Raw genomic sequence first — 15,869 nt, 5'->3', positions numbered from 1 at the left:
TATGCGTTATCAGTATCAATGGTTATATGACATCAAAGTAAGCCGTGTCTTTAACAATCGCTAACGCACTGGTGGGGAAGTCCGCATTTGTTGCAGCAAAAGTTTAATAAAGATGACTTAGAACTTTATTTTATGAATCTAAACTTAACCAATATTGTTTTCTATCCTTAGATTGTCCTTGTCTGACCCGTTGTTCCTACCCATCTCTACCTCTCCCCCTTCACCTCACCACAACCTATGTCCCACTCATGAACCCCCAGCATCACATGATGTCCCGGACTGTCCTTTCACTGTGTGCACTGCATGTTTTGTGATTGGAGATCAAACAGTCGACTCCTGCTGTTTTGGTTACGTCCTTTTCCCTTCAACTCAGCGGGTTTAATGTACAGTAAACATTCAGTGTGTACATGGGAACACACTTGTACTATGTGTTTAATTCCCAGCTTTAATTACATCCACATTCTCATCTTTTTTTTAAGTGTACACGTTGTGCTTGGCCGCATGAGTGTGTTGGTGGGTGTCCACGTGCTTTGGTGCCCTACTTGTTCTGAACTTTTGGCCAACATTGCACCATGAACGAGCTTAAGTGTTCCCAGAGTGCCGTAATGTTTTCCAAAAGGAATGATAGGAATTCTCTGTGTGGTGTTGGGGGTGGGACACACGTTTGAGTAAAGAGGGCTTTGGCACACATAGTTGGGATTGGATTTGTGCAGACAATTAAGTCGCTCATTTATAACTGATTTGTTTCAAACATTACTATAAAATCAAGCGTTTTGGCCAAGGAGCATTGAATATGTGGAATTTAAAGTATAAGGAGGGAAGTCAAAGTGACACTCGCCTGTGACTTCATTTGGACAAGCCTATGAGCTGTTACTGTGGGCACCCTAGTAGTGTTCTTTTATTGTTTATTATTGTTATTATTATCATGTGGTGGCAGTTTACGACACCAGTGTCAGCATAGCATCAGCATCCTGTTTTTTTGTCGTCCTAGACAAATACATCAGTGAGCCACATTGGAATTCAGGCGCTGTCCCTCTTGAGGTTCTTGTTGATGACAGAAGATGGAATTGTTTCCTCTAGCATTCTTTCATTTTCTTGAGCTCGGCATTGTTGCAGACTTAATCAACAAATTACACAACTGAGTAATGATGCAACTTTCATTGGTCATTGATTCGGAACGTCCAGACCACTCCTTTGACACATCTGGACACAAATAAATTTTATTTATAAGGGCTACCTTTATAAAACAACCACTCTACCATTGCACCATCCCTAACTTTACCTTGTCAACATATGAATGCTTCGAGCTTTTCAGACTATTAAAGCCTTTTCAAGTATAGCTAGGTGTGTGAACTATTATTCAACAGAATTCAACATTATTTAATGTTGAATTGGGTTAAGAAGTGACAGTGATTAAATTTTGTGAAAGTTCATAACTGACAGAAATGATATATGATGGACAGAAATAGTATAATGAATTTGTGCCGTAGAAATGCTCATGTGACCTTTAACACTTTATCCTTGAATCAAAATTTCACACCTGTAAATATGTTATGAGGAAACCCTGAACTAAACTTTATTTTTCTGTCTTCTTAGATGATGATGTGGATCTGGAGCAACTAGTTAATGAGATGAACTCGTCTATGGACAGTGTCTATTCTACGCAAGTGGACACAGAGCTGCTCCTGAACAATGGCCATGGCCACACAGCAAACCACCACCCCGTATTTACTGCCTTTCAGGGTCATGGTCATAATCCGCCTCGCTCAGCCTCATTGGCTCCTGCCTTCTCCTCTAGAGGGAGCCTGCGGCCCACTCAGCCTGTTCACATCCAAGCAGACATGTAAGCAGATTTCATGTTTAGTCAGGTATCTTCCCCAGACAGCTATGCTGTCAATGTTGTCGTCCTTTGTCATAATAAGTCATAATGCAATATCAAAGGGACATGCCCTCATCCATCAATGAAACTCAGTTGTCAACAGTAAGTTGAAGCTTAACTTGAATGCCTTCATTGTGTGCTTCTCCATGACCGTAACAACGCAGATGCATTGCCTACATCATCAAATAATTATACATCAGTCTGAAAATGTTGTTAAATGTTAACAATGTCGAACAAACATTTGAAGATTATCTTTTGTGGCTTTTTTTTTACTATTTATTAAAGTCAAAATAATGATCATTATGGCTGAGTTGTGTTTTCAAGTGGGATTTGTCATCATTCTTTGTAGTGCAGTCATTTTCATGTTCTCATCGTCATCTTTGTTTGCAGGTTTTTGCAAGAAGAACAGAAGTCACGTCCAGCCTCCATGCCGCTCATCCACAACCCATCTCCTGAGATTGCCAGTCCAGCGGGCTCTCCAGTCCTCAGCCAAACATCTGACAAACATGTGAGTTCACAGTGCAGCACCCAAGTGAGAAAAGACAAGAAATGCGTACATGCTTGCGCGTGTGGGTATAGAATTCAGATGACCGTCCTGTTATCTCATCTTTGAATGCGTGTTGGGGTGTATGCAGTATTTCCTGCTGTGGGACAAGAGTTTTTTGAATCTCACTTATTGCATGTGTGTAAACAAAATCAATTTGATCAGGCATGTTTTACCAGTGAAGGATGTGAGTGCTGTACAGGATGCCGAAGACAGAGTGCAGACTTCCGCGGCACAGACAGGAATTCAAACATCTGCAGTTGCTCCTCTGAAGTGTTTGCCAGCTCTGCCAATACAGGAGTCCATTTCCGGTTCACACGCTTTCCCTGTTATTCCTTGACGTCACAGAGTGTGGGTTAGTGTTTGCTTGTGTGTCTCACAGCCCTGCCCTTCCTTCCCTGGGAGTAAGTGTCCTGTCACCGGAATATTTCGTACGACTTTGAGATGGATGCACATCCTCAACAATGACTTAGTTTAGTATTTGGTGAAGGACATGACACACCATTTTGTGTTTTCTGGACACTATCTCTGAAGGTCTGCAGACAGGGGGTAGGTACCAACAAATTGTGTATTACCCCCTAAGTTTGGCTTTTGAAACTTCGGTTGACTGCTACTGAATTAGAATGAGAATTGAAATAACAAAAGCCATGCAGTTGACTAGCAAATGAGTACAGGTATGTGTGGTAAATGAGGCTCATTGATGACACTGCTCATGCATTGATTTTCCTGTGGAGGCAGATTTGAAAAAGGTGAGTGTGATGAACAACCTTAAATCTGGTTGTCTGTTCTGGTTTCATTGCACATTGGCAACATAAACAGTACAATTGTGTTTTATCAGCAGCTGTTGGAGCATTTTAGCGTGATATATTGGGCAGCATGAGAAACTAAAGTCGCAGTTGTCAGAAGCAGACTCAGCTGGTTTGATTTGTTGGCTATAGCTTGTCTTCTTTTGTCGCTTGGCTCGAGAAGCGTCATGAATTTAATCTGCCTTAAAGCCTCAAAGGAACATTGGCTGGTGTTTGATGAATGAATGAGACTGATCAAATCAGTTGGGATCATCCAGACTTGCATGAGCGTGGCCACTTCAGACCCAGGGCCTCTAATGGCATGCGGTGTTGTGTAATGAGTCCAGTTGTGGCAACAGGTATATGCGCCGTTAAAGATCACTTGATGGAGACATCTTTGTAAAGCAATTTATGAAGAATTGTTTCCCTATCTAAGGCTGACGACACTGTGAATTTCTGAACAGACATAGCTAATTGCTGCATTGGCACGGTTTTATCTGAACATCTCTCCCCCTCCAGCTGAACATTCTTTACTAAGCTTCAGTCATTCTCAATGGGAAACAGCGCATATTGTGAGTCATTAAAATGCCCTTTGCGTGACATGAGAGGTTTGTGGCCCCTATTCTCGGGAAAAAAATGGATGCATTTGTCTTCATGCTTTTGACTCAACGAATGAGTGGGAACAAATAATATGATGTTACAGTCCTGTAGTTATGAAGTTGAACAGCTCTTTGCATTCACCTCTATAGCCTCTGTTTTGAACCTTTATCCATGATATATTTTGTCTTCATACCTGCCTGAAATAGTGATGGATTGCTGCCTCTGTTTAGAACAAGCTTACAGCATTATTCAAAGAAACCTGTAGCAAAGACTTCTAATTTAAGAGAGACTCTCTGACTCACACAGTCTCCCTCACATTGCTTTTGTCTGTGGTCAGCTGATAACCCCTCTGCACGCAATGGTCTGCTGACCCACTGCAGTTAGATCAGGTGCATGTGTGTGTGTATAGGAGGGATGGATGACCAAGCAGAGTAATCTCATAATGACATGGATATACTGTATAAGTGCTATTGTTAGCTGGGTGTTGCATCACTAGTTTCTAATAAGGATCTAAGTGCTACACTGTAAATTGAAATTCAGTCATCCAACAAAGCTGAATCCTGAAATGCATAAAGGTGATCCTTCTCCTGCATCGTTTTTACTGTTTGTAATAAAGCTCATTATCACTAAAAGAGTATGAGGTAAAAGTCAATTTGATATATGTTATGGCAGTATATTCTAGAGTTGCTCTGTTGCTAGCTATTGCCTTGTTGTTGTGCTTTACATTGGATTTCCATTTTCTTTACTTTAGTTACCAGTATCAGTTCGCCGCACATATAAACTTGCAGCTCTTCTCTACATAAACTTTGCTGTAGTTGTTGTGACTGTATGATGGCACGCATAAACATAAAAATGGATGTTTTTTGAGTGCAAGACAGCAGTTGGTTACCAGGAGATGGGGTGGTAAGCCACTCACTGAGACTTTGTGGTGGCCATTTAGTGAGGTGAAATTGAGTTTGTGCTGTCTGCCGAGCTAATGAGTCCTGCCTGGCTATAGATAGTTGTTGACACACATACCCTGAATGTAGCTTGCGTTTGCTGCTGGTAAGTGCAGCTAAATTCAAAGTTTTTATGGCATCAGAGTCACGTTTGTTTTTTCGTCCATATGTGTTCCACCCTCTAATGGGCTTCTCGTGTGCTCCTAGAACTAGTTACATCCTGGTAAATACCTTTGAAAGATGTCGAATTACCATGCACAGCCATACCTCCATCATTAAACATGGTCCTATCTATGTGTGGACTAGAAGGTTTCACGTCTAGCCACCTTAAGTTACAGTAATACAAGCCAGTTTATTAAAGTATTGATGGAGGAATGTTCAGGTCTGCCTTGTAAGCATGAGTGGTATCGATTTGTACCTTTGAAAAGTAGACATGTTCAAAAGTAGCAGCAGTGTTGGGCCTCAACACAGGAACTCGCATCCCTCCACCTCACCCATCAATTTTCAAGAATCCTCTTACAATTCACAGCTTGTGTCACAATGGATGAGATCAACTCTGGCTTAAACTATGGGATCGCTGGTGTGTATGTACTGCTATATGTAAGCCAGAGGGTAGTGTTCCAATAGCCTCATAGGTTTAGGGGCCCATAAACCTCTTGGTCAAGTTGTTTTGACCCTGTTACAGATTATTCTTCCTGACCTCTGTCCTTGTACATACTGTGCTCGTACGCCTTTATTTAAATGCCTATTGGGGCTTGTTCATGACCTGTCTGTCCAATATGTTGGCTTTGGCCCTTTCCACGGATGTGGTGAGAGCCCGGTGGGAGAAGATGTTTGTGGGGGAAGGGAACATTCAGGTGACATTGAAGATAAATATAATAATGGTGAAAGTGAGGAGAACATCAAGCATGCTATCATTTATCTATGAATGCTAGGGATTAAACAGGAACAAAAATGTTTGACTCATGAGGCGGGTTTAGCAAACTGGTCCTTTGGCTCACGTGCCCTCCCAATACGGGAACATGCATCATTCTCACACACACCCACACACACTCACACATAAAAACGCACTCCTATAAGCGTTGTTCTGCTCCCCAGATGGCTGCAAACCTGCCGCGTGAGGCAGGAGGGAAAAAAGTTGAGCACTAAAGCAGTTAACTGCTGGAGCAGATAGCCTTGGTTTACATTTGGCTTTCCCCTTGAGAGTGAGGCAAGGTTGTGTTCACATGACCGTCTCACTACTCAGAAAAGATTTCACTGTATTAAATACAGTGAGACAACAATACAGAAAAGCTCTGCAAAGATAAATCTGGAGGTTTGATTCAAATGAGAAATTACACCAGTACATGGTCTCAAACAACAAAAGAAGTTTACAAAAAGATTGCAGACGTCTTCTGTCACAAGATTTCAGACTTTAATATTTGTTGAAAAACAGTGACGAAAGCCCTCGTTCTTGGACAAATGCAACTGTGGAGACAATCCTGACTCTAACGTGTAGATACAGGACTCAACAAGACTGAGAGGGTATACTTTCTGTTTTATTGCAAGACTCCCAGTAACCAAAGATGCTGGTGTTGAGGGGTACCCACAAACCAGTCTTGGGGCCCCATGCTTGGTCTGGCCAGCGCCAATTAAGACTGCAATTTTGCAGCAACCTACCGCTCCTAAAAAGGCAAAAGTCATTATGTTATGCAGCGTCGGTATATGCAAAATGCATTCATTTTCAGTCCCACTGCAAGCAAATGGGATCAAGTGTTTTATTGTGGGGCAGAATTTGGTTGAGTATTTGAAAATATTTCAGAAAAATATGAATCATGAAATGTTGCCATGAGTAATGCCATCATAACTTAAGTGTGAGAAAGACGTTGGCAGTTTTAGCCCCTTGTCTTCTCCAGTTCCACACATGAGCCTAATTATGACTCAGTATTGCATTACTGACATTCCTCCATTGCTCTCCCTTTTTCTTCTAGACCCTGCTTTCATTTTATGAATTTACCTCTCTCCCTCTCTCTCTCTCTCTCTTTCTGCCTCTCTTGAGGCTCCGCAGATTTGCTGAGCAACCACCTCCCCCCACTGCTCCCCCTCCTCTACCCCTCCTCTGACCCCCTTGGCGAAGACCAAGCGACACTCGATCCCTTCAGTTTCACATAGAGTCAGCTGTTCGCTTTAACCCACCTGCGTCTTTGGTTTTAATCGTTTTATCAGGGACTTGGAGCACATCATAATGATACGTTTTGCTTTGGTCCTGACACATTTGCACAGTATTTTACATACAGCTGAGAGCGAGGAAGAGGAAGAGGAGGAGGCAGATATGAGAGGAGGGAGGGGATAGAAATTGAAACCGTGAGGCAGCTCAAAAGGAATTGTTAATGGATGCATGAGAATAAGGGATGTTCAGCCTCTGGGTTTGTTTGATAAATGAAGCTTGTGTGTGTGTGTTTGTGTGTGTGGTTTAGGAAGACAGACAAGGTTACCCATAGCTCGGTGGCTTTTCTTGCAAGAATTGTCTGCAGGGTTTTTTGGAAAGCAGCTCTGGAGATAAGAGTGCATGCTACGTGACAGGTAGCAGCTCACCGTTACAAAATCCTATGGGTTAATCCAGGAGGAGGAGGAGAAGAAGGTAAAGGGAGGAGGCGGGGAGAGGACAAGCAGGTCACACCACTCCTCAGCCTTTATGCTGCCCAGCACAAGAAGAAGAGGCAGACTGTCCGTTTTTCACTCTGTCGCTCTTTTGCTCTCGTCTTTCCTCTGTCACTTCCTCCCTCCACCCCCTCTTTTTTCCTTCTCCTCTGTTCCCCTTTGCTAGTCAGCCACTACAGCCCTCCCTCCGTCTCCCTCTCTCTCTCTTCTTGACTTCCTCTCCTCCCGTGCCTCTCTCTATGACACTGGAAAGCGTCTCAGTGTGAAAATGCCATCCTGCTCTCCAGACTGTTGCCTCTTTCAGGCGGTGGAGGTAAGAGACTTGTATGTGGTCTGTGTACTTTCTGGACGTCAGCGATGACCTCTTTGTGTGTGTGCAGTTGTCGGTTTTTGAGGCAGCAAGGATTTGGGCTATTAAAATCTAAAACTTTTCTGAAACAAATTTTGAAGAGAGGAAAGTTGTCGGACTTGGTGGAAGCTGAGTGATTTGTGGTTTTAGTGTTTGAGCTGCGTTGTTGCACTGTTTTGTATAACGTCGCTGATTTGGGCTCCTTTTACTTCTTCCTGCTTCTCAGATGTTGCCTGATTTTAAATCACATTTTAAAGTCATTGAAGAGATGTTGAATATTTGATTCAAACAGTAGGTCTTACGAAAAAAAAGTAAAGGTTTATGGATGATCATCGGGGTAAAATTGGGCTTCTGGAGGTAATTTTTCATCATGTGAGTGTCCGGTCTCAGCGAGTGCTCTTTGTGTGAATCTCAACATACACATGGTGAGAAGCAGATGGTTATGGTCTCCTATGAAACACTCTTTTTTGGAATGACAAACGAAATAGTTAAAACAGGCTCAACAGCCAGAGGCTTGAACTGATTGCTCATCATTGCTCATTTGATAGCGCAGATTCAAAATGCATTCCGTAAACCAACAGTTTTATTTGACTCTCTTGATGTTATTGCATCCAACAAAAAGTGTCATTGCGCGTTGTGTGCAACCAGGTTTACATGCGTATCTGTGGCGTGGGGTTGGACAAAGGGCTTGATCTGACAGAGTGCAGGGGCCAGACGACCTTTCCCTGGACTCATCCGTTAATTTAAGCAGCCGTCCTGTTGAAGTCACTGAATAATGTGAGCACGACTCAAAGGGTGGACTTGGCCCGACAACTGGTTATGGAGGTAAACGCAACATGCGATCTGATACCTTTCTTCCCCAAGACAACCACGCTCCGGATATTTACTTCCTCTCAATTTAAAGGTTGTGCTGCTTTTATCATTATATTTGTATTCTTATGGTTGCAGATCGTGAAGGTTTGGAGCGAGGATGGGGCCGGTAAAGTGGTGGAGATCCCAGCGGACATGACAGCAAGAGATGTTTGTCAGCTTCTAGTCTATAAGAGCCACTGCCTGGATGACAATACCTGGTCATTGGTGGAGCACCACCCGATACTAGGCCTTGGTGAGTGCATGTCATCTATATGTGCAGACTATACATACTGTGGTCATTTTATTATACAAATGTCTTTGGTACAACCTCGCCTTTTACTTGTCTTTGTGGGCACCAAATATTAGCTAATTTCAAAGTTAATAAAGAGTCATTCTCCCCCTCTCCCCCCCTAAAAAAATCCACTGAAATGTTGCACTTTTGTTGATAGAAACGCTATATTTGGTAGCTATTTATCTGATTGACTCCTATTATGAATTTAAGACATGCTATTTTCAAAGGCAATTTTAGCATTCGATCCTTTGTATCTCCACTGTGTTGTCAAAATGAAGCCTAGTGGTTTCATGTTCGGTAACTTTCTAACAGGGCATTCCACTGTGTTTCCAAAATGGTTTTTGCAAAGTGACACATGCGAACACTTTCCATCACTTTTTTGTGAGGGAAACATCAAAGAGATTATCGTCAAGGGCAAAGTCTGTGTCAGAGTCCCTGTTGTGTGTCTCTCAAACGTCTATGTTCACTTGCGCACGTAGTGACTGTGAACTTGTGAGACACCAAGGTTGTGGCGTGTTTGCATATTAAGCATTTTCTTGGCTTTTCACGCTTGTCTGGCTAAGAAGATGAAACAAAAGACTTGATTTTTCTGAACTTTTTTTTTCTGAACTAACGTATAGAGCTGAGTGGTGCTTTTTTCTGGCCCCTCTATCATGTGGACACAGTCAAAGGACGGCTTTGTGCATTGCAGCTTGATCTGCTTTTCGGAAGAAAAAAATTCAACCGGAGAGATGGAATGTGAGGTGAGGAGAAGGAGGGAGCGAAAAAGAGAAAGAGCAAAAAAGAGAGTCAGAAAGAGGAGGGGGGATGGGTGGAGAGGTCTGGACTAAAGTGTCATTCCAGACTTTCAAGGAGCCAATCCCCGGCCTCTATTGGACGAGCCCCTAGCACTCTTGGCCAATCACTCCTTACTAAAGCCAGCACAGGAAATTCCCCTGCTTTTACACCCCCCCATCCCCACCCACACACCAACACACCCAGACACACACACACACACACACATATATATATATATATATATACATGTGCACATTTCCACCCCTGAACTGTAGTCAAGGTAGTTTCTTAGTCCCACATGCATGAGCTGCTGTGTTTAACTTAAATAATTCAATACTGCAAGTTAATCTGCGCAACAGAATTTATGATGAATCCCCCAACATTTCAGCCGTGTACATATAGAACATCCAGTCTCTATCAATTTATAATCAAGCTCACTTAGAGACGGGCAAACAGTGCATATGTGTGTCTTGGACTTTGCTTATGGCTTTTCCGCTCTCAACAATCAGGCTAAATATATGACATCATCTGCCTGCAATGCCCACAGCAGCACCCTCCTCTCCCTGTTCTCCTCTTCATTGCATGCCACTTCTTCCCATTACGTCTGACACAGCCCCTCCTCATTTGCAGTCTCTGTGCATCGCTTTTGTGTGTCATTCTTGCTGTGTCACTGTAAAGATTGTGTACACAGTGAATAGAGTTAAAGTTTCATTTTATGTCACTGATTGCTTGTGCGTGGGTTGAAGAAGGGCTGAGTAAAAGCAAGTATCAAAGTTATAATATGCTTAGCGTTACTGAAAGAAAGACGCCAAACCTGAAGGGCAGTTGTTCTCAAAAGTCTGTTTTGTTTTATTTTCCACGAACTTAGTTATTTTGAAGTCTTGATCCTCAAATTGAGGCTTAACCTTGTGGGGTGGCAATATGACCCCTTGAGGAGATATGTTTCCAGGAATTGGCTATACTTAAGGGGACATGCAAGCTTACACTCACTGTCTTTGATTTATTCTGGATTTCTCAATTGGTCATGAGAATACTGGGTGATGTCACACTGATTATTTTTTTTTATTGTAGTGTCTGTTTGAAAAGGTCAACTCACTATTTGTGTTCTCTCTGTGTTTGTGCCTGGTACAGAGCGATGTCTGGAAGATCATGAGTTGGTGGTTCAGGTTCAAGCTTCAATGAGCAGTGACAGTAAATTTCTCTTCAGGAAGAACTATGCCAAATATGAATTCTTCAGGAACCCCCTGGTGAGTATATCGCGGTCATAAGGCGACTTTTCTGTGGCATTTAGAAGATATTGAAACTAGCATGCACACATGACATGGCTGGTTCTCACTGAAGCATGGCTGTTTTTAACAGCTATGTAAACTTGTGCACTGTGATCAACGAGCAAATAGCAATCTTGTCAATATAACACGTGGACTGTAAAACTGGCGATTGAAAAACAGCTGATTTCCACAGTTTGGTCGGACTAAAACACGCTAAATCAGGGGGCAGCTTTGCTAAAAATTGCTAATGTCGGTGTAACTGGTGTGTGTAATGTGTAATCCTGCACACATAGCTGCAGTGACTGTGGTGACAAAACAATAACCACAATAATGATTCAGAAACAGTTCACTTCTCTCACTCTCTGAATGTACCTGCTGACAGCATGGACGTTTGCGCTCTGTGAAAAATATAATGGCGAGGATGTACGAGCGGCCGGCACCTTTTCATGAGATTATTTTGATCAGAAGTCCAGACTGTATCAAAATCAAAAGAGCGCTCATGAATCCTGTCTGGAATCTGGAGTTACACATTTAAAAATAATCCTTCATGGCTGTTTCGATTCTAAATTCTGCTCTTCACTTTTGCTAAATAGACGTGATTTTAAGCAATGATATGGTATTGCTTTTTATGACTCGAGCACTCTTCAGTAATCCAGTGTTTCAGACTTGTGTGAGGCGTTTATTTAGCTGGCATCGTGTGCTGTGTCTCTTTGCACCTGGTTTAAACTGTAGTTGCAGTCGTGTTAAATCACTAGCAAGTGGAGGTTGAGATTCCTGTGAAGGGTTCTAGATCTGTATCCTGTTTGGCGCCCACACAGAGGGAATATTAACCACATGCTTGTTCATTTCATCGAGCTACATAGCATTCGTTGGTGGCTGTTCAATCATTGAGTTTACAGGGCTAATACTGCTGTGTATGCTTTGTTCTTGCTGGGTGTAATGGTTAGCTTGATTTTGGGTGTAAACACCCTTCAGGTCTGTCCCAGTATCTGCTGCTGGGCTGAGCAACATGACTATTAACAAAGCTTGAAAAATGCAAATTCTGTGAAATTGTTTCGTACGCTGTGATGCTTGAAATCAATCTCTGGAAATGAAGTGAGTGCATGGTGAACTGAATTAGCAGATTTTGCAACTTGACTAGTAAGTTTCCTAAATGTGTTTTGAGATTATACAATTGACCTAAAACCTGTAAGTACCGTAGTGAATCAAAATATACTTATCTAATTTAAGATTTGAATGGTCGAGATTCAGAGCAGTGCGAGGCTGGTGGGCTCCGCTGCTTCGTTTTATGAAAATCAATTAATGGATGGCCTTGCACTGTATGTTCAAAGGAATGTGTTTTCCTGTCTTCCTCAACCATGAACTCTGGGCACCAAGGAAAGCACATCAGCTGTAAATCACATGATCAGTGTGGCACCATCACCATTCATCAGCTCCTCAAAGTGGAACCTGGTTGTCCTCCTTCAAGCTAGCATGTCCAGCTGGAAGATGACTGTGGAAGACATGGACCTCTTTCCACTTGCATTTCAGCATTTCAATGCTGTCGAGTGAGCGCTCACTCGGGATTGTCTCTAGTGAATGAATGGACTATTCCCAGGAAATCATATGACCAGGATGGAACTCCGAAATAGCTTCCAAACTGGGTGTTACCTGCTTGTCCAGAAGAGCAACTTGAGCCACAGCTAGCAGTCATTTCATCAACTGTTGGCGTGGACTCTGCTGCTGTAACGGTGCCACGTGCTAGGTTTACGTTGACATTATAGCCGTGGTGATTTAGGTGCGTATCCACGCCAGCAGGTGATCTCAGCTCAGTGGTCAGTAAAACACCAGAGTGCTGGCCGCAGGCTGTCAATCACGCTTAGAGTAGCGCTGCTGGGCAAAGGGGATTACATCAGCGGATGAGATCATACTGCATCCACTCCTAAGCACAATTGTCCTCTCTCTCTTTCTCCTCTGGCTGCACTCCTTGCTGTGAGCCTTGCATTCATTTCCACATAATGAAAAACTCTGATTGTATATAAACAGTTTCCAGTCCTGCCTCAACCTTTCACTCATTTTTCTGGCATTTGTCTGTGTTTTTCCATTCAGAACTTTTTTCCGGAGCAGATGGTAGCCTGGTGTCAGGAGTCCGATGGCTCCATCCCTCAAACACAGCTTTTACAGGTGAAGAAACAACTCAGTTAGTAATGACAGTAATGACCTGAACCCTCACAGTGCTTATCTCAGTCCAGTTCACACACACTCAGCTGCACACAGATCATGCTTACTAAATGATGCTAATGCCATACACAGTCACACAGTCTCACCTCATTTAGAGTCCTCCATTGAATCATAATAACATAACCCTGCAAGAAAAAAATATCCATGTTAAGGTGTGGAATACAATAATATTGCTCCTTTTTGTTTTTGAATCAAATAAAACTGGTTAAAACAGTAACTATGTATATAGTTAATGTTTTTTAAATTGGAGAATTTGTATTATTAGAATGATGAATTATTAACTTCATTAATGAAGGAGAATAGATGGTCAACTGAAATATATTCAGGTGTGAGAAATCTATCACAGCAGAGAGGTCGATGTGATCAGTCTCATGAGATGTGAATGAGAGCTACGGCACAGCACAGCTGGCACTAAACACAATCGACTGAATCCCGAGTTTTACAATCTGCTTGGTTCATTCAAATGTGTCCAATATCTCCAACTGCATTTCTGCTCTGCCTCCTCTGCCTGTGTCGCAGGAGGTGGGGCTCCGTGACGTAGAAAGATAATTGTCTGTGAACACGGTCAGAGACTGTCTCCATGTGACTCTTTCAGAACTTCCTGAACTCGAGCAGCTGTCCAGAGATTCAAGGCTATCTGTACTTGAAAGAACCTGGACGTAAGTCATGGAAGAAGCTCTACATGTCGCTGCGACGCTCCGGCCTCTACTACTCCACGAAAGGAACTTCAAAGGTAACGAGAAAGTGACACAAAGCAGTTTCAATGAGCACCGTTTTTTAAAAACTCTGATTGTTAGTGACTTCTCTTAGTAGTGAGCGTTGGTTGAGAATGATGAAATCATCATTGTAATGACACATCCAGATGCCAGTGCTCTTATGAAAATGATTTCCAACCTGACACGTGACAGAAGAGGGCTGTGGTTGAGATCTAAAGTCTCAGATCACAGGATTTGAGATGGTATTGACTCTGTTTTTTTTTTTCACTGAAAGACCCCTGGTTTATTGATTCAAGAGCAATAGTGACTTGATGACACGTTCAGTTGACACTTTTTTTTTTCAAAGAAGTCTGTGGCTACAATAGTTTTGCAACTTTTTAATGTAACTTGAGTGCAGAGTTGTGACTTTAAAAAATGTAAATTTCAGGGGAAGCAGTGAGTATGAGGAAGAAGCTGCTCCTGTTCCTCACTCATCCAGTTCTTTATTTTATTTAGTGGCTTTTCCAATGATTCTTCTCAGGGAAGCTTAATTGGTCACTGAAGTGAGATGGAGCTGTTGTCTTTCTCTCTGCCCCCCCTGATGGTTTGGTGACCTGTCTGGGGACCTTGTTGCTAACCCTCAGCATCCCCCAACAGGAGCCACGTCACCTGCAGCTGCTGTCAGACCTGGAAGACAGTAACATTTTCACCTTCATCCCGGGCAGGAAGCTTCACAACGTCCCCACAGACTTCCAGTTCTGCATCAAGGTGACTCATTCTGAACAAGCACGGACAGACTGGACTAGTCCCTGCACATAGTTCAAGCTCATTACCCCTGAGCTGTGAGAAAATGAATCTCGGCTCACCACCAAAGAGGCAGCTTTATCAAATCCTTCATACACTGAGAGCTAGTTCCCTCGTGCAAGTGCTGCGTTGAGTTGCATGAACCATCACGGACATGGTTTTGAATTCTCCGCTCGTTCATCATATTTAGAACGGTGTGTTCCTCTGGAGGAGTTATCTATGGCAGATCACCAGCTGATCTAGGATAATCCTGCTGGGATAAGCCTGGATGGAGTTGAGAATCGAACATGCCATTTTCACCTTTGACAAGTGAGGTTCTGCTGCACTGATGAAGGTTCACTCCTTACTTGTCGGCACGCCTATAGACCTTCGCATGAAACTCTGGCAACTGAGTCGTCACATTTCTTCCAGACAGATGTGTTGCTCTCATAGGGAAACATCAATATGGTCTTTTGTTTGGGGGCAGATCAGTCACCCGCTTGTCTTTGCTGTTTTCAGCCCAATAAAGCCTGCAGCGACTGTAAAGAGCTGAAGATGCTGAGTGCTGAAGATGAGCAGAGCCGCACCTGCTGGATGACTGCTTTCAGGTTGCTCAAGGTACTGCTGTTTCACTTCAATTGTAATATGATCTATTGTCATCTGGTCCTGCACATTTAAAAATTCATTTAGCAAAATCTGCCTTAGTGAGTTTGTGAAACTGACTCAGGCCTCAATGTTAAATTAGCTGAGATGTCATTGAGAATTTCCAGAGCGACCAAGCAGAGATTCTATAGCAGCAGGCCTGACACACTGGTGTCTTATCCCGGCTGTAGCATACTTCTCATGTTGCTCTCTAAGAGACAGCCAGTTGCTCAGTTCCTGCCGCAGACCCATTCCATCCTGATAGTTTGTGAGTTAGTCACCTGGTTAAGGTAGTCCACTTCCTACAGATGAGGTCCCTTTCCTCTGGTTAGGGGTCTCCATCCTCTAAATCAAAAACGTGTTAGCCATGAAGGCTGCAAGTCATTTAACTCGGTTTGATCCATGTGTGTTGTTAGCAAGCAGCAGCAGTGTGTTTGCATTGATCCTGGAGTTAATGGCATCTCTCTCCTCTCCACAGTACGGAATCGAACTGTATAAAAGCTACACTGTCCCCCAGCAGAGGAAGCCCAACCTCTCGCATTTCTCTTCTCCTGTGGTGAGGATCTGTTCTTCTCTCGCTGTCAGTGACACAAAGGGTTCGCTTA

The 15,869-nt window shown here is 43.0% G+C and overlaps 1 protein-coding gene across 7 annotated transcripts in view; it reads left to right on the top strand.

Moving 5' to 3' along the window:
* Positions 1 to 15,869, top strand: part of LOC128757106 (growth factor receptor-bound protein 10-like) — a 33,860-nt gene that overhangs the window by 13,037 nt on the left and 4,954 nt on the right. For 5 of the 7 annotated variants that reach the window (XM_053862160.1, XM_053862159.1, XM_053862157.1 and 2 more), the window contains 9 exons: positions 1,597 to 1,843; positions 2,270 to 2,387; positions 8,684 to 8,840; positions 10,788 to 10,903; positions 13,013 to 13,087; positions 13,740 to 13,877; positions 14,497 to 14,607; positions 15,142 to 15,240; positions 15,743 to 15,820. In XM_053862160.1, coding sequence (XP_053718135.1) covers positions 1,597 to 1,843; positions 2,270 to 2,387; positions 8,684 to 8,840; positions 10,788 to 10,903; positions 13,013 to 13,087; positions 13,740 to 13,877; positions 14,497 to 14,607; positions 15,142 to 15,240; positions 15,743 to 15,820 — 1,139 coding nt within the window. The other 2 variants (XM_053862163.1, XM_053862164.1) reach the window with 2 other exon arrangements.

Source organism: Synchiropus splendidus, chromosome 4 (assembly GCF_027744825.2).
Source record: "Synchiropus splendidus isolate RoL2022-P1 chromosome 4, RoL_Sspl_1.0, whole genome shotgun sequence".
Lineage (NCBI taxonomy): Eukaryota > Metazoa > Chordata > Actinopteri > Syngnathiformes > Callionymidae > Synchiropus > Synchiropus splendidus.
This window is presented reverse-complemented; position numbering and strand designations above follow the sequence as displayed.